General features: G+C 57.0%; 1 protein-coding gene across 6 annotated transcripts in view; it reads left to right on the plus strand.

Annotated features, from left to right (window-relative positions):
- SLC2A9 (solute carrier family 2 member 9) overlaps window positions 1-24190 on the plus strand; it is a 42259-nt gene that overhangs the window by 13072 nt on the left and 4997 nt on the right. For 3 of the 6 annotated variants that reach the window (XM_045574137.1, XM_045574136.1, XM_045574140.1), the window contains exons 3-11: window positions 2249-2347; window positions 9702-9862; window positions 13452-13576; window positions 15590-15735; window positions 17072-17204; window positions 18304-18491; window positions 20072-20182; window positions 21621-21722; window positions 22401-22476. In XM_045574137.1, the coding sequence (XP_045430093.1) occupies window positions 2249-2347; window positions 9702-9862; window positions 13452-13576; window positions 15590-15735; window positions 17072-17204; window positions 18304-18491; window positions 20072-20182; window positions 21621-21722; window positions 22401-22476 (1141 nt within the window). Of the gene's footprint in view, window positions 1-488; window positions 603-2248; window positions 2348-9701; window positions 9863-13451; window positions 13577-15589; window positions 15736-17071; window positions 17205-18303; window positions 18492-20071; window positions 20183-21620; window positions 21723-22400; window positions 22477-24190 lie in introns of those variants that run through there. The other 3 variants (XM_045574133.1, XM_045574146.1, XM_045574144.1) reach the window with 3 other exon arrangements.

Below are 24190 nucleotides of genomic sequence, written 5' to 3' on the forward strand. Positions count from 1 at the left end.
CTTGGCTTCCCACTGGGCTTCCATGGCAACATCCATTCGTCCACCGGTCCCAACCCTCAGGGGAAGGGTGGGAAACCTTTTCCCTGCCGAGGGCCCTTCGGATATTTATAAAATTCCCCGGCCATACACGATTATCGTTTTAAAAATCAGCCTGCTCTGTTTGTCCAACATTTCACCGGCTCAGCCCTCAGGCCTTGGCTGGGCGGGCCACCTGATTACTTGGGCCTTCCACGCCTGTGGACATCCCCACCCCTGCCCGAGGGGCCGCCTGGCTCTGTGCTGGCCTCCCCCTCCCTGCACTGGCCTCGCCTTGCCTCGTTAAAAAGGAAAATCCACACCCAGGGGTGATCCTTGAGAAGACAGGTTTCCAGCTGCGGTTTTAACTGGGGATCAGGAGAGAAAAAAAATTGCCCTGTTCAAACAAGAGAATTGCTACACTTCCGGCCGGGCCGCCCCTCCCATGGACTCTGCCTCCTGGCCCGCGGAGATGCCACGGGCACTGCAGGGAGCGGAGCATGGACTCCCAGGAGGAGCCCGGCTCAGCGCCCCTCACTCGGGACTGTAGCTGGAGGAGCGGGAAGCCAGGTGGAAGGAGAAAGCAGGTAAACAGACGTGGGCCTCCGTCCCCCCACAGAGGGCTCGGGGTTCCCGCGAGGGTCGCAGTGCGTGCCTGTTACTGCCTGCCCCTGGGCACGGGGCTCTGCATCCCGTCTGGGTGACTTCGGCCATCGGCGCTCCAACCGTGTGGCCAGTGTCCTGGGGCCGACAGCACCTTCTGGTGGTCACTGGGCTCGTGTAACGAGACCTTGCTGGGCAGTGGCCCTTTTATCCTTCCCTGTCTCCACAGCAGCACCCTCTGCCCTGGGGCCGTGGTGAGGGGGTAGTGGGCCCCGGGGGGCACTCGGGCGGGGGGCTTCGGGAGATGGCTCCTTCTACCCTCCTCCCCCCTCTGACGGTGCAGACAAGCAGAAGTGATGGTGGGGGGAGCCAGGAAGGCCCAGGGAGAGAAGGTGCCCAGCATGGCCAGGGTGGGGGTTAGGAGGTGTAGCATCCGCGCTGAGACCCTAAATGTGAGTTTTACAGACAGGCAATGGAGAATGGTGTTCTGTCCTCAGTGATTCTGTCCTGTCAATGGATCCCGTTATGTTCAAGCAGCTCTTACTGCAGAAAAACAGTCGTCCCTGTGTATCCACGGGGGTTTGTTTAGGACTCCCTCCGACACCCACATCCGCAGATGCTCCTGTCCTTTATATGAAACTAGAGGCCCGGTGCACGAAATTTGTGCACATGGGGGGTGTCCCTCAGCCCGGCCTACGCCCTCTCATGGTCTAGGAGTCCTCGGGGGATGCCCAACTGACGGCTTAGGCCGGCTCCTGGTAAGCCAGCAGTCAAACATCCTTAGCGGTGCCACGGAGGCGGGAGAGGCTCCTGCCGTTGCTGCTGCACTCACCAGCCATGAGCCCGGCTTCTGGCTGAGTAGTGCTCCTCCTGGGGAAGCGCACTGACCACTAGGGGGCAGCTCCTGTGTTGAGCATCTGTCCCCTGGTGGTCAGTGTGTGTCATAGCGACCAGTCGTTCTGCTGTTCGGTCAATTTGCATATTAGCCTTTTATTATATAGGATGGCATAGCGTTTGCATATAACCTACCCTTACTCTCCCATATGCTTTAAATCATCTCCAGTTTACGTGTCATACCTAACACAGTGTTCATGTGATGTAACTAGTGGTTATACGACGGCCTGGGCGAGTCTATGTTGAAGAAGTGGCATTAGAAGTTTAAGTTTAAAAAATGTGGCTCTCCAAAGAAATGTCAATCGTTGTCCTGTTGGTATTTGGCTCTAATGAGTTTGCCCGCCACTGGGCGAGGGAATGGGCCCCTCCCCTCCGCCGGGAGCAGGGTGTGCACGGGTGTGTGCATGGGTGTGTGCACGGTGGGTGCCTCTGCATGGCCGGCAGGGCCCTGACACTGCGCCCAGAGGAAGAGGCAGGAGGGTGACCATGGGGGGCTGAGCCAGACCCCCAGACAGCTCTGCCTGTCCCCTCACCTATGCAATCCGGATAAAACGGCGGTGACCTGTGAGTTCCAGGATATCGTTCCAAGAAGGCACTGACGACAAACCTGCCCGTGGCTCCCAGGAAGGGCCGGCTGCTGCTGCTGGCGGCTGTGTCTGGTCATGCTCTGTGCTCCCCTGAGGGCCAGATATGGGCCACGTTACACTAAAACTGCCACGTTTCCTCTCCTCCCCAGAAATGGTCCCTCTGGCTCGTCGCGGCCTCTCTCCTGGGCGCCTTCGGCTCCTCCTTCCTGTACGGGTACAACCTCTCTGTGGTGAATGCCCCCACTCCGGTGAGTGCCCCCCGGCCATGGGATGCACCCTGCAGGGGGCGCTGAGGAGGTGTGGGCAAGCCGAGTGTTACCCCCTGAGCGGGTGGTGCCCGGTGCTGCAGGCCTTTGCAGGCAGGTTCTGTGCCAGCAGGAGGTCTTCTGGGGGGACTAGACAGGGGCACCGGCCCCCGCCTTGGAAGGGGAGGTGGAAGATACAGAAACAGAGGATGGCGATCCTATGTGGGGCTGGAGTGGAGTGACCTGGGAGAGTGCAGGAAGAGGAGGGGGCCTCCGGAGGGGCTGGGGCAAATCCCCAGAGTCTGAGTCCAGGGCCATAGTCAGCAAACTGCGGCTTGTGAGCCACATGTGGCTCTTTGTCCCCTTGAGCGTGACTCTTCCACAAAATACTACGGCCTGGGCAAGTCTATTTTGAAGGGGCATTAGAAGAAGTTGAAGTTTAAAAAATGTGGCTCTCCAAAGAAATGTCAATCGTTGGCCTGTTGGTATTTGGCTCTGTGGACTCATGAGTTTGCCGACCACTGGCCCAGGGCAAGAAGCACAAGTCTGAGGGGCCACCGAGGGGCCGCTTCTCCTCCTCTGTTCTGTGTTCATGTCTCTTCACCGGAGTGAGAGGGCACCAGGGAAGCTGCGGGTTAACATCCAGGCTGCCCTTGGTTTTCCCTGGACCGGGGCCAGCAGGTGCCGTGTCTCCAGGCCCCCACACCGCCCTGCTGCTGGGCAGGGCCATGTTTGCTTCTCACCTACCTGGGCCGTGAGGGTTCGGTGCCCCCCATTCCTGGGGTACTGGCTTCTCCTGGGCCTGCCGCCACCCTTGGGGCAAGGCGGGTGAGTGTGAGGGAGGACCTCCTGGGGGAGGGGATGCTGTGTCTTGAGGGTGGAGCGAAGGCCCAGCGGCCGGGGATGCGGGAACGCTGCAGGAACCAGGGTGACGTGGCCGAGGCCAGGTGTGTTTGGAGCGCGTAGGGCGGGAGCAAAGAGGCAGCCAAGACCCAGGCTGTGGCATTTTTTTAAATGTTTATTGTTTAAAGGATTACAGAGGTCCCTATTTTTCTCCATTCACCTCCCCACCTTTTTTTTTTAATTTTTTATTTTTTTCCTGATAACTCTGTAAGGTCATTAGAAAAACTGATTCTGATGCTGAAAAAGGTTTGCAGGCCAGGGGGTGGGCATGGCCCCCCTAAACCTCACAGCGTTCGGTGGCTTTGAGGAGGTCCTTGGGCCAGCATCCTGAGAGGGGGTCTGATTGGCCCGTGCCTGCCTTTCAAAGAGGCCTGGGAGTCTGCCTCCGGCTCCCTCTGGAAAGTTGGGCTGAAACTCAGCGGAGGGGGGGACCTTTGCACTCCTGGCCGGAGGAGGGCGGGCAATGCCTGAACCTGGGCTGGAATGACCTGGGTGGAGCAGTGACCGTGGGAACATGAGCAAGGGGCAATGCCGTCATCGTTTCAAAATTGGGGTTTGGTTTGTTTGTTTAATTCTCACCTGAGGATATCTTTTTCCATTGATTTTCAAACAGAGTGGAAGGGAAGGAGAAGGGGAGGAGAGAGAGACGCATACATTGATTGGTTGCCTCCCACATCCACCCCAATGGGGCTGGGGATCAAACCCAGAACCGAGGTACATGCCCTTGATGGGGAATCAAACCCACCCCCTTGGATCCACAGGCCAACACTCTAACCACTGAGCCAAACCACTCCAGGCCAAAATTGTTTTAGTGAATAAAGTTTATTTTCGAGAGCAGTTTTAGGTTCACAGCAAAACAGGGCAGAAAGTAAGATTTCCCGTGTACCCCGTGGCCCCGCCACACACTTACACACAGCGTGTGTGTGTGTGTGTGTGTGTGTGTGTGTCCCCGGTGCACAGTTCCCACAGGGCGTTGCGCGTGCTACAATCTGTGACCCTGTCTTGACTCATCAAAGTCCGTAGTTCAGGGTAAGGTTCCCGCGTTCTGTGGATTTTGACAAATGTGTAACGACCTCTGTCCACCAGTGAAATAGCTTACAAAATGGATTTCTTCCATTTTTAAGGCTTTATCTAAATATTCTCCCCTCCCCTAGATTGTTTATATATCCTTTTTTTTTTTTTTTTTTACTTAATACTTATATCATCAGCATTTTTCCATGTTGTTGAAAATCCTCCTTCCCAAGATTTTTTATTTTTTATTTTTGACTAGTAGCCCTGTGCACGAATCTGTGTGCCAGTAGCTCTCTGTGGGGTCTGGTCGCTCTGTGCCCACTGCCCAGTGGCTCTCCGAGGCCCAGAGGCCCATCAGCGGCCAGGTGTGGAACGCTTGCCTTATCACCGGAGCGATGACACAAGCATTCCCTGCCCTACCCCCACCCCCTGGACACTCGGTGCCCGCTGCCCAGAGGCCCTCCGCGGTCAGGGTGGAACCCTCTTCTCATCGCCGTAGCAACAAAGCAAGCAGTCTGCCAGGACTCATGTGCCCGCTCTCAGCAACCACCCCCACCCCCACACTGGAAATGGGGGACTCCAGCCGGGCTGAGAGGACTGGGCACCACCATCTTGTGGCTATGGGTGCTACCATCTTTGTGACGGAGTGATGGCTAATTTGCATATTGCCTTTTTTATTTGATAGTATTTCAGGAAGGAAGGGGGAGGGAGAGAGAAATAGAAAAATGAAATGATGAGAGAGAATCATTGATGGGCTGCCTCCTGCAAGCCCTCTATTGGAGATGGAGCCCGAAACCCAGGCATGTGCCCTGACAGGGAATTGAAACTTGGCCTCCTGGTTCATGTGATGACACTCAACCGCTGAGTGATGGGCTGGGCCAGCCCCGGATTTCTCAGTCTCCCCCCTGCCCCCTGCCCCCCTCACCTTCCTATGTGGCCGCTTAGGTTGCTGTCAGTTTTTCTCAAGTATGCAATGCAGCTGCATTGTTTAAGTTGGAGCTGTGAGTCATGGTTCGGTTGGGTTAAGTTGGTTGGGATTGGAGCTGGTAGAGCTGCCTCTGATTGGGGAGATGGGGAGCCCCTCTCCAGGTGCTGGCATGTTGATGATAGACTGTGGGTGCTGCCCTGCCTGCTTCCCCCTGGGGGCCCCCAGCTTAGTGGAGCTGGGAAGCCTGCCTCTGGAGTTCAGCATGCTCTCATTTCACAAGTCCCTCTGGAAAGTGCCTTTGTTGTGCCTCATGGGAAAGCTGGGGGAAGCCCTGCTGAGCAGGGTGGGGCCAAGGGGGCTGCTGACGGACATGTGGAGCAGAGACTTAGCCAGCCTGGCCCTTAGCAGGCACTTGCTGGTGGGATCACACCCAGACAAGCAGAAACACGCTGTTCCTGACCTGTAGGAGAAAGACATTGGGATTTGCTGAGCACCTACTATCGGCTGGGCATCATGCCAAGGGCCGCACATCTCATGTAACTCTTCTAGAAGTCCCACCTGCAAGCCACGGTCATGATTCCTGTTCTACAAAGATGTTCTTCTCAACCAGTGCTCACACCCGCCCCCTGAGCGTGGGCTGAAGAGATGGATGCCCCTTGAAGGTCTTGCCGCCTCCAGGCTGATCTGAGCGCTGCGAGCAATTTGCACAGGAATCAACACATTCGCCCTTTTGGTCCCCACCAGCCCTCCAGCAGCCCCATGGGAGGCGCAGAAATGCTCTCAGAGCGAAGGGCAGGTCCGTGTGGATGTGCTCTCCACCCCCCACGCAGCTCTGCAATCTTCCCGGGGAGTGTCTGGCAGGAGTGAGGCACAGGATTGCTTTCATTTCAATAAGAAGGCTGTTTGGAACACACCGGTCTGCCTGCCTCTGCCTGGAGCCAAGGAGCAAATGGAACTTTCTTCATGTTCTGGAGCAGGAAACCCTCAGGCCATGGGTGGGGAGGGAGGGCCCAGAGCTGTGCAGGTCCATCCCTCCCAGCATCCTCTCAGCACTGAGAGAGCCAGCAGTGGGAGCCAAGCGTCCTCAGCTGCCTGGAAGTCTAGAAGCTTCCTTTCCCACCTGTCAGTTAGCCCAAGACCCCGGGAGCCACCCGAGGACCTGGGAGGCGTGTCAGGTTTGAGACACCCCCAGTCTGATGCCAAATCAGGAGACTCATGGGACCAGCACAGGCAAGCTCACAGCTGTGACTTAATTCAGTGAAAGGATGAAGACAGAATCAGCAAAGGGAAAAGGAGTGGGGATGTGGGGGCGGGGGGTGTGAAGCCAGCAGGAAAGTCTCCACCTTCTCGGGGCGCTCCCAGCAGAGGCCCCCGGCACACACACACAGCCCCTGGAGCACACTTGATCTCCCAGTGCACACTCATGCATGCCAGCGCCCCTCCCCCCCTCCCCCCCCCCCCCCCCCCATTGCTGAGCTGGGACAAAACTCATCAGGTGTCCCGGGAAGCTCATCTGAGACTCCAGGGCTTTTGTTAGGGGCTCGGCATGTCCCCAGTTCTATCTCAGAGGTGATCAGCCTGCGCCAGGCTGTGCATAGGCCAGGCTCAGGAGCCACTCTGCTCGGTCCCAGGAATGGTGGGGGCCATCCCGAACCCACAGTCCCAGGAGCCAGCCCAGGGCCACAGTGCCAACGGTTTTTCAGGAGAGCAGCCCAGGCCGTGTTTCAGTGGGTGAGGACAGAGCTCTGCCAAGTAGGGACCTTCAGTGGCACTGCAGGGCTCATGGGATATTGTCCGTGTGGCCCTCATTTCCCAGATAATGCCAGTGGTATTGATCTGGCATCTAGAAGGGTCAGCAACCTGGAGAAGGCGCCATGCGTAAATTAAGAGTCCAGAGACGAAACATAATTTTGAAAGGCATTATAGGGAGTCAGAGAAGACTTAGCTAAAGGAACTAAGTTCTCTTTGTCTCAGGACCCCTTGCTTTTTATTAACACATTTTTTCCTAAGGCAAGGTGGAGATATATACACAGAAAAGGGTAGGGTTTACAGAATCCATTGTCAGATTGGGGAATTGCTTCTGGCTGTTCAGATGTTTGGCCAGTAGGAGGCGATAACATGTACATTAAGATGCCCTGAGCTGTCTGGCAGCAAGCTATGATTTTATGCACCCTTTTCAGGTTTGGGGAAATTCCTTTAGCCATTCCCAACAGGTTATAACATATGTGACTCGGCCCTTGTTGAATCCCCAAGCTCCATCAGCCTTTTGATGAAACTCTTGCAATTTTGACATGCTGGAACTGGCTTGCAGCACCCAGAGCCTGGCTTGGGATAGGCACTCTCATAAGGACGCCCGTTCAGTTCTCCTGGTGGTGCAGGCATGTGGCCTGTCTTCACAGATCCCCCAAGCCTGGGCCGTGTTACACAGCCGTGTGTGCACTCTGACCCGGTCACAAAATTGTGTGCACTTTATAGCGCTCCTGAGGATAACTGTATGTTCGGAGTCACGACAGGTTCGGTGTGACTCAGCAAGGAACTGAACATCGTGAAACAGGCTACAGGATCACTCCCCTCCTCTGCCATCACCTGGAGGTGTCCTGAGCCGGTCTACCTGGCTGCAGCCTTCACAGTTCAACATGCTGCCATAGGCCTGGCCCCTGAGGGACTGGCTGGGGAGACAGTGGTAAATTATTCCTGGAGCCGATGGCCCGCACAATAGATACATCGAGGACCTTGACCTGACAGATACGGACATCCATGCCACCACCATCCACCCAGCTTCTGGCTCTCACTGTGCACATCTGTGGACCCAGCACTGCACCTTCTACTCATCCTCACATCAAACCCCCATGGCAACGCCTTCTTGGGGGAAAGGGTGTCCCAGATGAGGAGCCTGAGGCACAGAGAGGCCAAGTAACTTATTCAACATCACCCAGCAGAGAAGTGTCTCCTGGGGGCTGTGCTAGCTCTACCCAAGGCCTGGGCAGCCCTGCTCCATGCTCCTGTTTGACCCTTACAACAGCCCCACGATATCTGCATCTTCAGTCCCAGTGTACAGAGGAGGAGACCGAGATCCAGATGGTTTAAATGGTTAGCCAATCAAGATGCTGGGATTCATGCCCAGGTCTGTGCAATCTGAACCCACGACTTTTCCACAATGTCATCTGCTGGCTATGGCGACACTGATGGCTAACAGGGGGGAATCTGTGAACATCTCCAGGATGGAACCCGCTTGGGGAATGCAGGGCCGGGACCTCCGTCTTTGGTTCCCATTAGACTCACCCGTCCCCATCCCAAACCCCTGCATCAGCATTGATGGGGATAGACCTCATGGGCGTGAAGTGGCCCCTCATTGCACTGTTGGCTTGTGATGTTGAGCAACGTGTCATCAGCTTGCTGGTCACGTGACTTTCCCCTGCAGTCTGTTCGAGTCTTTTGCCCATTGTTAAAGTGGGTCATCTGTCTCCCCATTGGCGTGTCAGAGTTCTTCATCGACTGTGGATGCTGGGCCTTTGCAACAGATGCCTTGCAGATGTGACGTGTGGCCTGTCTTTCCTTGTTGTCACCGTGTCCTATGAAGCACAGAACACGTCAGTTTCGGTGACATGCACATGAGCACTCTGTTCTCCCCTGCTGGCTCGAGTTTTCTGGGTCTTGTGTCTTGGCTCATCCCAAGGGGACAGAACTTTTCCTCGAATATGAGGGATGTGCATGTTAAACACATTGCCCACGTGACCCTGCTGGGCACTGAAGTAGGAGAAGCCCAGCTGTCATGGTCGCTCTAGGGCTGGAGGCAGATCTGAGTCTGACTCCCAGGCTTGCCACTTACTAAGCAAGTCACATCGTCGCTCAGAGCCTCACTTTCTCTATCTGCAAAATGAGGTAAAAAATAGGGCCCATCTGCCCGGCTGGTGTGGCTCAGTGATTGTGGACCCATGAACCAGGAGGTCACTGGTTTCATTCCTGGTCAGGGCACATGCCCAGGTTGCCCAATCCCTGATAGGGGGGAAGAGGGGCAGAAGGCAGCTGATCAATGATTCTCTCATCATTGATGTTTCTGTCTCTCTCCCTTTCCCTTCCTCCGCCCTAGCAGGTTTGGCTCAGTGGATAGAGTGTCAGCCCATAGACCAATGGGTCCAGAGTTCGATTCCAGTCTAGGGCACATATTTGGATTGTAGGCTCCTTCCCAACCAGGGCCCTAATAGGGGCGTATGCAGGAGGAAACCAATTGATGTATTTCTCTCACATCAATGTTTCTTTCTGTCTCTCCCTCTCTCTTCCACTCTCTCTAAAAGACCAATGGAGAAGTATCCTTGGGTAAGAATTAATAAAACAAACAAATTAAAAAAAAAAATAGGGCCCATCCACAGACTTTGCCAGAAGGTTCCATGATGAAGGCTCAGGCAGAACAGGCCTGGCGTGAGACCAAGTGCGACAGCAGCTGGTGGGTTTAGCCACAGCTGCCCCGGGCGGCGGAGGGAGCAGGAGGAGTAACGGTGTGTTGTTTGCTTTCAGTACATCAAGGCCTTTTACAATGAGACGTGGGAGAGAAGGCACGGACACCCGATTGACCCCGACACACTGACGCTGCTCTGGTCGGTCACCGTGTCCATATTCGCCATCGGCGGACTCGTGGGGACGTTAATGGTGAAGCCGATCGGAAGGTTTTGTGGGAGGTCAGTGGGGGGCTGTCTGTGTGGGGGATCCCCTCCACCATATTCACAATGTACCTGTGTCCCATCAGGACCCCGCACACAACAAAATGCCGGGGAGTTCAGCTGGAGAGGCTTGAATGTCGGAAGGGCAAGGGGCGGAAATAGGGTCCCAGAGGCCATGGGACAGGGAAGCCGAGGACTATGGGTCGCCCAGCAGGTTGGGGAGGTCAAAACTCTACTGCCCCAACAGGGGGGGAGCCGGGAAGAAGCACCCTGGCCTCCCTCTCCTCCACCCTCTCTCCCCCGGATCTGCTGCCGGCACCTCCCATTGGTCTAACCCAGTGGTCGGCACACATGTGGCTCTTGGCCCCTTGAGTGTGGCTCTTCCACAAAATACCACGTACCCTAATTAAAGTTAATAACAATGTCCTTACCTATATAGTTTAAGTTTAAAAACTTTGGCTCTCAAAAGAAATGCCAATCGTTGTACTGTTGATATTTGGCTCTGTTGACTAATGTGTTTGCCGACACTGGCCCAACCCAAGTGGAAGCCAGAAGAACCAGGGGCTTTGTGAGTTAGGTCAGGAAGACCAGGCCCCGGGCACAGAGCGGGCCGAAGCCACGGCACACAGCACGTGTCTGTGGGACCATGCCCTGTGCTCAGAGCGCTCTGCTTTTGAAAACATCAGCCTCAGACAGTCTTCCGTAGAAGCCAGAGCCCGAGCAGATGGCACAGGAAGGGCCGCTGGGGCTGGGCTCGGGGTGCCATGGGGCCAGCAAGTGCTGCCTCCCCACCTGGGCAGGTGTGTGACGTGAGGCGGGCACCTCCCTCTCAGCCAGCACTCTCCCCACGTGTGTGGTCAAAGCCAAGGCGATGGCGGTGGCCTCAGCAGCATGGCAGCCACGAAAGCAAAAGAAAAGCTGAAGAGAAAACGCCTCGGGGAGACACTGAACTTCTAAGTGATGGTCCTCAGATCCTCGGAGACAGAGAGATCAGGTCACAGGCATGGGCTGTCATGCCCCGGCAGCAGCCGACTCCTGTTTGCATCACGATCGAGTGAGAGCTGGATTGGGGTCACGGCTCAGCTGGAATCGCCACTGGGGGGAGGAGAAGCAGCAGGCATTGAAGACGGTGACCGTCTGTCCCCCTCCTGCTACCTGCCAAGCTCCACAGACCATGCTTCCCACACGGGATACATTGAGGCCGCGCGAGGCCCAGCAGTGTCCCAGGGTCCGAAAAATGCACTTGACCCGAAATACAGATCTGAGTCTGTGCGGCCGCCAGCCTGCTCTTGCTGCCACATGGTGTCGATGGCCATGCTGCTTGAGGCCTCATTCTTCATCCCCCGGGAGGGCCGTCGAAGGAGGCTGAGCTCGGTGTGCAAGGCTGGGGTCAGGGCCAGCGGAGGGGGCTGGGAGAGAAGTTCAGGTGGAGCTGGGCATCCTGGGAGTCCTCGGCGTGGTCACCGTGGGCCCATCCCGCCCAGGGCACGTTAACCTCGTCTGTGATTTGGGAGAGGGGTGAGGACAGGAAGGTGTGAGCCGCCCCAAGATCTGGTCTCAGAGATGCAGGCGCCTTGTCTCCTGGCCTCTCTGGCTTGGAGAAGTCTGTCCACGGAGAATAGTTTCTAAGCCCCAGCTGCTCACTTGGGGCCATCCATCCTCGGCTTACCTGGCTCGAGTGATAGACCCCTTGTCCCTCATGAGACAGGACTATGGCCATGCTGGTGCCCAGGCCTGGCTGCAGGCCCAGCTCTGCGCCTGGACTCTGATACCCACGACTCGTGGAGACTGGGACACGTGTCTTAAAGTCTGTGCTTCCAGTGCACGGCCCCTCTGGATGCTCCGGTGTCACCTGCTCTGTGTGTATCTCCTCTGAGGCTTGTGCCCGTCTCTACCGCCCCCCCAGCCACACACACACACACATACACACACACACCCCTTTTCATACAGGTGGTTTCCACAGTCTCCCCAGGGCTGCACCTTGCTCTTTGCACTTCACACAGCGTGACTCAGAGACCTTTCCGTATCAGACTGCAGGGGGTTGTCTCTGACTCAGTGTCTGCAGGTGTGCGCTTGGCAGATGCATCGTCACTCACTTCCGGAGCTGCTGGGTCACAGGCACTGGGTCGCTGCCGTCATTTGCTATCAGGGACGGTGTGGCCGTGAGCAGCCTTTGATCCATCCTCACGGAGTGGCCTAGGTCAGTAACTCGGGGATCTCCAAGAGGATGCAGGAGGGGGAGGGGTAACTAGGGCAAAGTTGGAGAAATGTCTGATGGTGAACAGAGCTCTGGCTCCAAAGAGCAGTCACAAGCCCTGGAAAACACCCAGCTTTTTTTTAAATTATTATTATTTTTTTAATTGCTTTTTACAGAGAGGAAGGAAGAGGGATAGAGAGCTAGAAATGTCAATGAGAGAGAAACATCGACCAGCTGCCTCTTGCACACCCCCTACCGGGGATGTGCCCAGCCAAGGTACATGCCCTTGACCGGAATCGAACCCGGGACCCTTCAGTCTGCAGGCCGACGCTCTATCCACTGAGCCAAACGGGTTTCTGCATGCCCAGCTTCTTACATCCGATAACACCCTTGGCCACCTGTTAACTCGCTGTCTTGGGGGACAGCATCTAAGTGTGTGCCCAGCTCCTTGTCAGGGTTAACCTCTCTATGAAGCAGGAGTGGGGACGTGGCCCACCGGAGAGACTCATTGTGAGCAGAAGCAGAGCGACCCATGGAAAGAGCCCACAGTGACGTCTGTCCCAGAGCGGGGCTCGTGCAGGGAGTGAGGACGACCACGTTGCAGGCGAGGAAGGACAACGAAGAGCCATCCAGTGCGAAGCCACCGGCTCATAAAGCCAGAGCGGGCGCAGGAGCCCGGGCCCGGGCCCCCCACGGGTCATGCGGCCAAGCCACGGAGTCTTAGCAAAAACGTCCGCAAAACAGCGGGAACAGTCCCAGCACAGAGCGATTCGTGGGAGAGATCAGCAACCCCGGGGAGAACCCAGAGGGCGTGAGTGCCTGGCTCAGGATCACACAGCCAGAGGGGGCTTTGGGGGGGTGGCCGTGGGGACCCTGCTCCTGGAATGGAGAGCCCCATGGTCAGGCCTTTCCATCAAACCCTTCCTTTTATTGTAAGCTTGTTTCTTATTGGATGTATTGGGGTCATGACGTTGGTTAGTAAAATTACCGTATTTTTCGGACCATAAGACGCACTTTTTTTCCCCCAGAAGTGGGGGGAAAAAGTCCCTGCGTCTTATGGTCCAAATATAGCCTACACATATACTTTAAAAAAGAAGTTTTTTTACTTGCCCGGCTCTGTGTGGTCTCTGTGTGCTTGCCCGGCTCTAAAATGGTTCTAAATGCTGCTGTTTACTTTACAGGGTTGATTACATGTGTTTATGACTGTGATGTTGGGTTTTAATGCACATAAAATATTTTAGGACACTATTTGTTTCAGAATCTTTTTTTCTTCATTTCCCTTCTCTAAAAACTGGTGCGTCTTATGGTCCGAAAAATACGGCATATCGGTGCCAGGTGTCTGATTCTGCGGTATATTGTCCTGTGTGTCTGGCACCTCAAGTCAAGCCTGAACCCCTCCTTCCCCTCCAGGAAGTGCACGTTGCTGGTCAACAACTTCTTCGCGATCACGGCTGCGCTGCTGATGGCCTTCTCTCTCCGGGCGGGCGCCTTCGAGATGCTCATCGTGGGCCGCTTCGTCATGGGCGTGGATGGAGGTGAGGCTCCATGGCGGGAAGGGCGGTGACAGCTCCTGGGGCGCTGCTGACTCCCGTGGGGACACCAGCGCTCAGAGGCAGGGACAGGAAGTGGCTCAGGGCAGGGCTGTGTGTTCCATGGCCTGGTTCTGCCACGTACCTGGCTTCACTCCATCACCTGGTCTGTCAGTAAGGTCTTATCTTGCTGCATAGAAGCAAAAACTCAACCCGAGATGTAATGGCAGAAAGCAAATATAGTTTGCTGAGCCTGCAGCTCCGTGGGTGGGCCAGGGGCTCAGGCCCCCGCAGAGATGTTCTGTGTTTGCGGACGACTGTGCTGCCCACTCGCCCGGGGTGCGAGCCATGTCGGCTGCGTTAGGAGGTCCCTGGTGGACGGCGATGGCTGGTTCTAGGCAACCCAACACAAAGCGGCTCAGAGGTTGAATGGGCACCGACACCGAGTGGCCAGTAGGTACAGAAGATGGCTTCGGTGATTAAGGAAATGCACATCAAAGCCACGATGGCTGCTGTTGAAAAGTTTGTAATGCCAAATGTTGGTGACTACGTGGAGCAGAGGTAAGTTGGCATGAACGCTTGCTTAACTACTAGCACTGAACGTGCACACATTATGGTTACTGTGTACCTAACAGCTTACATACATACGTGTGCAATGAAAGTCTTGTGCCAGAGTGTTCATGGGTTACTATTGGCATTGACCCCAAACTGGAAAGTACGGAAGTGCCCACCAATAGGAGGGGAGATAATTTGTGGTATAATGTATACATTGGAATACTACACAGCAATGAAAATGAACGAATTATAGCTACATGCTACAACATTAATGTATATAAGTAAAAAGAGGTGAGACACATCCACACAGTGCACACCACCATCACCACCACCACCACCATCACCATCACCACCATCACCACCATTACCACTACTACCACAACTACCACTACCACCACCACCACCACCCACCACCACCACCACCACCATCACCACCATCACCACCACCACCACCACTACCACCACCATCACCACCACCACAACCACCACCATTACCACCATCACCATCACCATCACCACCATCACCACTACTACCACAACTACCACTACCACCACCACCACCACCACCACTACCACCACCACCACCCACCACCACCACCACCACCACCACCATCACCACCACCACCACCATCACCACCACCACCACCACCACCATCATCACCACCACCACCACCATCACCACCACCATAACCACCACCATTACCACCATCACCATCACCACCATCACCACTACTACCACAACTACCACTACCACCACCACCACCACCCACCACCACTACCACCACTACCACCACCACCATCACCACCATCATCACCACCATCACCACCACCATCATCACCACCACCACCACCATCACCACCACCATTACCACCATCACCATCACCACCATCACCACTACTACCACAACTACCACTACCACCACCACCACCACCCACCACCACTACCACCACTACCACCACCACCATCACCACCATCATCACCACCATCACCACCACAACCACCACCATCACAACCATCACCACTACCACCACCACCATCACCACCATCATCACCACCATCACCACCATCATCACCACCACCATCACCACCACCACCATCACCACCATCATCACCACCACCACCACCACCACCACCATCACAACCATCACCACCATCACAACCATCACCTGTAGCAGCACCACACCACCATCACCTGTAGCAGCACCACAGTGTCCCCACCCTAGCTACTTCCTCTTCAGTGAACTCCACCTCCCAGCCGCGCCTGCGAACTGAATGATTCCGGGCTTGTTACATGTTGGCGCTGTGTGCAGAGCACAGGCGTGGTGCTGGGTGCACGCTGCTCTTGTCCTGGGAAAGCAGAGGAAGGGCCGTGGCCAGTCCTCCTGGAGGACACGGCTTTCCGTGGCCTGAGGGCTCCTCAGAGGAGGAGCCAGCTCTCTCACAGTGCCCTGTGTCCTCCACAGGCATCGCCCTCAGCGCGCTCCCCATGTACCTGAGCGAGATCTCGCCCAAGGAGATCCGGGGCTCCCTGGGGCAGGTGACCGCCATCTTCATTTGCATCGGGGTGTTCACCGGGCAGCTGCTGGGCCTGCCGGAGCTGCTGGGCAAGGTAAGTGTGGCTCTCGGCCAACCACATCTGTGCTCACGTCACCACTTCGGCTCCCTGTGCCGCTGGCAGGACAGAGGGGCGTCCTCCCCTCCCCACAAAGCTTGTCCCTGTGCCTAGGAACTCCTGAGCACTCAGCTCACTTCAATACACTTCAATACGATTCCAATGGCAGCTTCAGTGCACGCCTCACCCAGGGCTCAAGGTTTGGGGATGCTCAGGGCGCTGTGCCCAGACCCAGCCTGTGATCAGGCGCCCCCTGGTGTCCGTAGCGGGCAGGAGCAGTTAGTTCATTCCCGATTAATTCACTCATTTGACACTTCTTGTGGCTGGTGCCTGGCACTGCTCTGGGCTCCATCCAGCGGAGAACAGCCAGACGGGACCCTGCCTCGTGTTCCTCGCTTGCGTTTCAGGGGAGGACACACACCTGAGACACAGATGTAGGAAGCTGGCTCTCGCGGGTGATGTGAGGCGGAGCACAGCGGGAGGGAGCGGGCAGGGAGCCTGACAGCGTGGCCTCGGAGGGAGGCCTCGGGCCTCGCATGCGGTGAAGCACCCAGCAGCCCAGGCAGGTCCCTGGGGGTGACGTCCTAACCCTTCCCCGCGATGCCTCCACCTGTGCCCTCACCCAGCCCGGCTTCTCCCGCTCCCTGCTGGTCTGGCCCATCCCCCTCCACGTCTCCACCTCATGCAGGGCCTCTCTCCTCCCCTGGACACCCTTCTATCCAACCCCTCCTTGCCTCGCCTCTGGGCCACAGCGGAGGACTTGCCTCCAACCATATCTGCCTCCCAGACCCGTATAATCCCAATCCACTCACTTTGCCCCCATCAAACCCAATGCCCTAGGCCCCACAGAGGTGGGTAGACAGAGTCCTTGGCTGCAGGGACCGTGCTGCTGGAGGGACAGATGGAGGGGACACGGACGCGGTGGCCATGTAGGAAGCCTGGGATCCAGGGAGCCGGGAGCAGCCCCAATGCAGCAGGCAGGGCCGGGGAGCCTTTCTGGAGAAGCAGGTGCAGACCTTGAGGGAGACACCGTCCCAGCAGAGCGAAGAGCCGGTGCAAAAAAAGTAAAACGATGGGGAGAGAGCTCCGCCCCTGGGGAACTGCAGTGGCCCAGAAAGAGCACCAGGGGGCAGTGATGAGAGAGCAGCCCCTCCCTGCACCTGTCAGCGCAGTCACAGCTGAGACCACCTCCCTGTACAGGTGCATTTGCGGGGTCACACCAACCGCCCCCCCTCCCCCACAAGGCACATGGCTGGCTGACGTGGAGGCCACGGAGGCGGAAAGCTGTGGACGCCTCCCTCTGCCATGCCCACCCTCCCCCTTTTCCCCCCAGGAGAGCACCTGGCCATACCTGTTTGGACTGATCCTCGTCCCCGCCGCGATCCAGCTGGTGTTCCTGCCCTTCTTCCCCGAGAGCCCGCGCTACCTGCTGTTTGAGAAGCACGACCAGGCGGCGGCCGAGAAAGGTAGGCCCTCAGCCTTTCCCACGCGGCTCCGGCAGCGCACAGGGTCAGGGCGCAGGGCGTGCAGAGACCCGGGCCGCCCCTCTCTGCAGGCGTGGCGCTGGGTGCCCTGGGGCACCCTAAGCCGTTTCCTCTCCCCCACAGCCTGCTCTGGCTGCCCGGAGAGGGGGCAGGCCACCCTGAGAGCCTGGCAAAGCCAGGGCAGAGCAGGACAGGACCCAGGGCTGCTCACGTCTGTGCCGAGGTGTCTCCATGGGGTGTCCCGGCCACAGAGATGACGGAGCACAGATTTCTTAGTGGTCACATGGGTTCGTCTGAATCCTGGGAAGATGAGCTCTGAGACTGTCCCCCCAGGTGTCTGCATTTCGGGGGGCACGGGGAAGGGGCCCAGAGGCCCTCCTGCAGAGAGTGGAGCTGGCTGCGGGGCGTCCTGACGCGTCCAGCGAGGACCAGCGGAGGCAAACGAGGTTCTCTGCACTGGGTGGGGAGCACTCCCTGGGTGTGAGTCAGTGAGTTAAACACAGCACAGCCACCCCGCAGCCCCCGGAGGCCTGGTGACTGCAAACTGCTCACCTGCCCGTGTAGAGACAGGACTTGGAACAGGGCACGCTCGGCATTGCTCTGGGGCACTGGGGGATCCTGGTTCTCTCCCGCCTCTTCTCCTGGCCGCCCCGCGACCCCAGGCAAGTCACCGCATGCTCAGGGGCTTTGCTTTCCTATTTTTATTTTTTAAAATATATTTTATTGATATTTTACAGAGAGGAAGGGAGAGAGATAGAGAGCTAGAAACATCGATGAGAGAAAAACATCGACCAGCTGCCTCCTGCACACCCCCCACTGGGGATGTGCCCGCGACCAATGTACATGCCCTTGACGGGAATCAAACCTGGGACCGTTCAGTCTGTAGGCTGACGCTCTATCCACTGAGCCAAACCGGTTTTGGCTGCTTTCCTATTTTTAAACGCTGTGGTCTCAGAGGCCCCTGCCAGCTCTGCCCCTGACGAGGCGTGTGTCTGAGGGCGGGACCGTCCCCGCGGGGCCCAGCGTCAGACACACAGACAGCTGCTCTCGGCTGACCAGCCCCGCCTGTCCCCGTGCGCAGCCTTCCGGACGTTCCTGGGCAAGGAGGACGTGTCCCGGGAGGTGGAGGAGGCCCTGGCCGAGGGCCGCGTGCAGAGGAACATCCTCCTGGTGTCCACGCTGGAGCTGCTCCGGACCCGCTACGTCCGCTGGCAGGTCATCACCGTGGTGGTCACCATGGCCTGCTACCAGCTCTGCGGCCTCAACGCGGTGAGCGTCCCGCACCATCGGAGGCGAGGGCTCGGGTGGGTCAGGCTCGGGCCCCGGATGCCCAGGTTCCAGTCCCAGCTCTGCGCCACTGGGCAACCACATCACCTGATCCTCTGTCTCCTCATCTGTAAAATGGGACGGCATAGCACTGAAAGAAAGAATCCAGGCCAAGTGTTCAGTGCAGCAGCTAGTGGGTTTGTCCCTAACTATGTGCTGCCTCGCCCTGTGATTACTTATCCCTGGGAATCCTTAAAAGCCTTATTTCTTCACAAAGCGGGAATTAGGGAGTCATCAGGAAGGAACACGGAGATGATTTAAACAAAGTGCTTGTAGCTGGGCCGGCCTCAGTGGGCGACAGGCCTGAGAAAACCTCAAGGCTGTAAAGAGTACGTTTTCTGGGGCCGGAACTGACAGAGGGGGGAGGTGGGAGGAGGAGGTCCCCTATGGAGCCACCCCCAAGCCCTCTGAGGAGCTCAGCCACCCCTCGCCTGCTCCAGAATGAGAATCTGGGAGTTTGAGGACAGGGAGGCTGCCATAAGATCATCATCATCATCATCGCTGCTCCTGGCGAACAGTGGGTTGCCACCAGGGTGGTGAGCTCCCCGTTCACGCAGGTGTGCAAGTCAGCAGGCCGGACCGGGGCAGGGGTGTGTAGGGGAGGTTTGGCACGGAAGCACCCAGTGCCCTCTGGGGTCAAGTACGTGCTCAGGGGAGCCATGGTGGGGCCCAGAGGTGACCTTCCAAGGCGCCCAGGTAACCAGCCCCCCTTATTGGCACAGAATGGGCATGAGCCCGCCCCCACCCCAGCAGGGCGGGTTTGGGGTGTTTGGGGCAGGGCTTGACAGGGGTGGGGCCAGCCAGGTCTGGGTCTCGCACAATTTTGAGGTGCACGCAGGTGGGCGGGGACCTGACTCTGGGTCATGTGGCGGGCCCCAGACTCTGACAGGAGGGAGATTTTCATATATATTTTACTGATTTTCTTCCACCTCTGATGCTTCTATTATAGAGAAAGGGCAAATAGCAATATTAAAATATTTCCTCTAATTAATCCCCTTTTAATGTGCACAAATTTTGTGCGCCATGCCACTAGTTACATATAAGTGGACTCAGGCAGTACCTGTCCTTCTATGACTGGCTTCATTCCACTTGTCCCGGGTAGACAGTTATTTCCGAGGCCCTGTCCTCTGTTCACGTCCTCCATGATTCACATACTGCAGGATTCCCTTCTTTTTCAAGGCTGACTGACTGGCTGCATTTCCTGATCCATTCATCCATCAATAAACCGTTAGGTTATTCCCACATCTTGGCTATTGGGAATGAGGTTTTGTCGAACACAGGAGCGCCAATATCTCTTTGAGGTCCTGCTTTCACCCCTTTGGGATAAATACCCAAACATGGGATCGCTGGATCAGATGGTAGTTGCAGTTTTAATCTGTTGAGAACCTTTCAGACTGTTTTCCATGGTGGTTACACCAATTTACATTCCTACCAACACCATGCAAGGGTTTCCATTTCTCTACAGCCTCACCAACATTTCCCCCTCGCTGACCGACTCCCCTCTTTCCCTTCGCTGCCTGCAGATTTGGTTCTACACCAACAGCATCTTTGGGAAAGCAGGGATCGCTCCGGAAAACATCCCCTACATCACCCTGAGCACCGGCGGCATTGAGACCCTGGCTTCCATCTTCTCTGTGAGTAAAGGGGCGGTTACCCCGAGAACTCGCAGGGGAGTCAGCGGGGCCGTGGGGAACCAGGTCCCACAGCGACGGGCACCCTCGGTCCCGCCGAGGGTGTGTGAATCTGAGGAGTGAGCCTGTCGTCCACCACTGATGCCTCACCGTCCAGAGAACGTCCTCGTCTGTTCTGCTTTCCCATTTTCCTCCTTTAAACAATCGCTCCCTCCTCGGAGCTCTTACCTCGTCACAGATGACAGCCGCCACCTCCCTCTGAGGAGGGGCGTATCTCCCTGGGAGTCCGGCCAGAGGCCCCGGGAGCCTAGGTCTGTGGTCACGACCTTAAAAACGTTTCAGACCATGCACTGTCATCTTCCCAGCCCAGGTAGGTAGGTGTTTGCAAGGCAGAGAGGAGGAGAAAGACATTCCCTTCGGTTCATGCAACGCAGAGGGGCTTCAACAATGAAACGGGTCTAAAATCCGAGAAAGCGCTTAGCGCTCTTTCTCAGACGCCAGCTGCAAAACAGATGTGTGGGGGGGCGGGACAGTGGGGCCTGGGGAGTCCCCATGGGGGGCGGGGCAGAGGGGCCCGGAGGGTCCCCATGTTTAAACTTAAACTTCTTTGAACGCCACTTCTTCAAAATAGACTCGCCCAGGCCGTGGTGTTTTGTGGAAGAGCCACACTCAAAGGGCCAAAGAGCCGCATGTGGCTCACGAGCCACAGTTTGCCGACCACAGGGCTAGGGCAAGAGCTTTAAGAGCTGACTTTCCCAAATTAAGAAGGGTGCAACTTGGCGACCATGAGCCTCTGAAGAGGTCCCTTTCCTCCAAAGGGCAGCAGGTGGGGCGTTCCCCTGGGGCTGCAGACGCCCGGGAAGACGGTTCCCAGGAGCCAGGACGGAGGGCTGGGCCCCGGCAGCCTGGCCTCCGGGCCAGCTGGCCCCGCTCCCGTCTGGGTTTACACTCGGGACGAAATGTCTCCAGGCCATTTTCGTTTATTATTTCTAGGGTTCATGAACCACCCTGGAATGAGGGTCCTTTCAATGTCACTTTTCCACTTCTCATACCTCGGGCCCCAAAGATACACGGCTCTCACACACATTCTTCTCTGACACACACATTGCCAAGCAAAGTTTGCGCTTCGAGGAATTATTCCTGCGTTTCCGTTTACAGAGAGCTGTCCCGGGTAGACAGTTATTTCCGAGGCCCTGTCCTCTGTTCACAGGCTTTAAAACTGTTCACTGGAAAATAGCCCTGGGCTTCTCCCAGACAGAAGTCCCTGCGAGCTACGGTGAAGGCGACGGGGACGGGAAACGGGCGTTTCCCTGCCTCCCGCTCTGCTGTCCGTGCTAGGACAGAGCTGACCGGCAGTCACCGAGCCGGTGCCGGTTCCCAGCCCCGCACCCCCTTCCCGTGCTGCTGCTCGCAGTAACCATGCCCTTTGACCCTGACCTAGGGCCTGGTCATCGAGCGCCTGGGGCGGAGACCCCTGCTCATTGGTGGCTTCGGGCTGATGACCCTCTTCTTCGGGATCCTCACGGTGACGCTGACGCTGCAGGTGAGAGCAGGTGCCGGTCCCGCCCTCGGGGGCTGGCTTTCGGCTTCGGTGCCTGGGGCCTGGGCTTGGGAAGGTGGCACCATCTGCAGACACGGCTCCCCGAGGGGCATCTCAGCCGGGAAGCTGCTGGGGGGGGGGGAGGGAGAGGTGGGTCCGGGCCTGGGAGCCCGGAGACCTGAGGGGCTGTGTGACGCTGGGTGAGTTGCTTCCCCTCTCTGAGCTCTGTTCAGCCCTCTGTGGGGTGGAAGAGGTTGCACTTGATGTTTCCTAAATCGCCCGGCTCTGCCACGCAAAGCCTTTGTGCAATTGTCCCATCAGGAGCCCGTGGTACGAGCAGGGGCTCTGGGGCTCTGAATCCCCGCTGTCCCCCCTCCTCACACAGAACTTTCGGCAACTCACCCCTCTGCTCCTCGTGTCTGTAACAGGCGCTGGAATGGGTTGTTGGTTATCATTATCCCCATTTCCTGGGTGTTGAAACAAGGCTCATAGATGTAAAGTGACCTTTGCAAGGTCAAAGACGTCCTTTAGCCATGACCCTGTGCCAGTACCCTGCCCCACAACCCCCCTCCCTTGCTAGTAAGGTCGGAGGTCACACAGACGGATGGAGGAGGGGCTGGGTGGGTACCCAGGTCCTCGACGCTCTTGCCTCCTCACCTGCTCACTGCTGCCCCCTCACAGGACAGGGCCCCCTGGATCCCTTACCTGAGCATCGTCTGCATCCTGGCCATCATCGCGTCCTTCTGCAGCGGCCCAGGTAGGGCGCCCTCTTCTGCCCCAGCTGGCCCAGGGCTGGCGGCACCAACATGGAAGTCAGGGGCCCAGGGAAGGGCAGGACCTGATGGGGGATGGAGGGGAGAGAGAGAGAGATCCCAGCCATTCAGGTTCAGTGACGGCCTTCATGACCATCCCACAGGTGGTGGCCAATGTGCTGCCCAAGACACAATAGCAATAGCATTCACCTGTGGTCGGCAGACTGCAGCTCTTTGGCCCTTTGAGTGTGGCTCTTCCACAAAATACCACGACCTAGGCGAGTCTATGTTGAAGAAGTGGCGTTAGAAGAAGTTTAAGTTTAAAAAATGTGGCTCTCCAAAGCAATTTCAATCATTGTGCTGTTGATATTTGGTTCTGTTGACTAATGAGTTTGCCGACCACTGGAGTACAACAACAACTCCCAGCTGTGAGGGCATGAGGCCGGCACATGGGTTTGGGATGAATTCACGATACTCATGGTGCTGTCTGTGGCTGCCCACAGACAAGTCTCAATTCCGTGTGGAGGATACAATGATGATGATAACAGCGGCCATGGCTAAGATGTGTTGATCACTGACCACGTGGCTGTACTTGGCTCAGGCGGGGCTGTGGCCGCTCAAGAAGGTGGGGACGGAGGGAACTTGCCCGGAGCCGACAGGATAGCCATGCGGGACTCCCAGCCCCCAGCCACCACCTTGAGTGCCTGCAAGAGGGGAGTCTGTGCGTGCACCCAGGACTCGAGTCCAGCCCCAGCTCTGGCGTTGCCCTTGTGGGAATGTCCTCACTTCTCCTTGAGCCTCAGTTTCCCCATCTGTAAAATGGCCAATGTGGAGGAGACTGAGAATGGGCTGGGGGGGTGGGGGGGGTGGCCCCTGCCCCGCTCTCTGTGAGGCGCCCCTGGTGTCTGTGGGCAGGCTCGGGGCGACTCTCCTGGAGGCCACGGAGCCACCTCACTGCCATCTCTGTCCTGTCTTCAAATTGCCTCTCCTCCACATGTCCGTCCCAAAGTCCCTCTGCTTCTCTTCTTTTTTTTTCTTTTTTTCCAGAGAGGGAGGAAGAGGGAGAGAGATATAGGAGCATCAGTGATGAGAGAGAATCATGGATTGGCTGCCTCCTGCACGCCCCATGTGCCCTGACCAAGAATTGAACCCTGACTTCCTGGTTCATAGGTCGATGCTCAACCACTGAGCCACACGGCTGGGCCTAGTTGCCTCTTCCTCTAAGGACCCCAGTCAGACTGGATCAGGGCCATCGTATGACCTCCTTTTACCTTAATCACCCTTTTAAAGATCCCACCTCCACGTACAGTTACATTTTGGGGTGCTGAGGGTGGGACTTCAACCTGTGGAATTGGAGGAGCGGGGGAGGGAGGGCGCACAATTCAGCCCATCACAGTGATTACACGTAAAGGCCCTGGACGGACCGAGAGGCCTCAGCCCTCACACCGCTGAGGACCGGGACGGGACCCAGTAGCCTGGCCCTCTGTCCTTCGGAAGGATTCTCCCGTTTTGTCCATTTCCATATTTCTCCACCTGTAAGTGAGCTCCCCCTCTGGGCCAGCTGTGACCCGGATGTTGGGAGAAGCTGCTAGATCAGCCCCCACAGAGCTCACACTCCCAGATAGGGAGCCGGGCACGGCCAAGAAATATGTAACTATAAAGCCAGGGCAAGGGATGGCCCATGGGGAGAGAGGAGAGACCACATGGGGGTGAAGAGGG

The sequence above is a fragment of the Pipistrellus kuhlii genome, unplaced genomic scaffold, assembly GCF_014108245.1.
Source record: "Pipistrellus kuhlii isolate mPipKuh1 unplaced genomic scaffold, mPipKuh1.p scaffold_m20_p_1, whole genome shotgun sequence".
Taxonomy (NCBI): Eukaryota; Metazoa; Chordata; class Mammalia; order Chiroptera; family Vespertilionidae; genus Pipistrellus; species Pipistrellus kuhlii.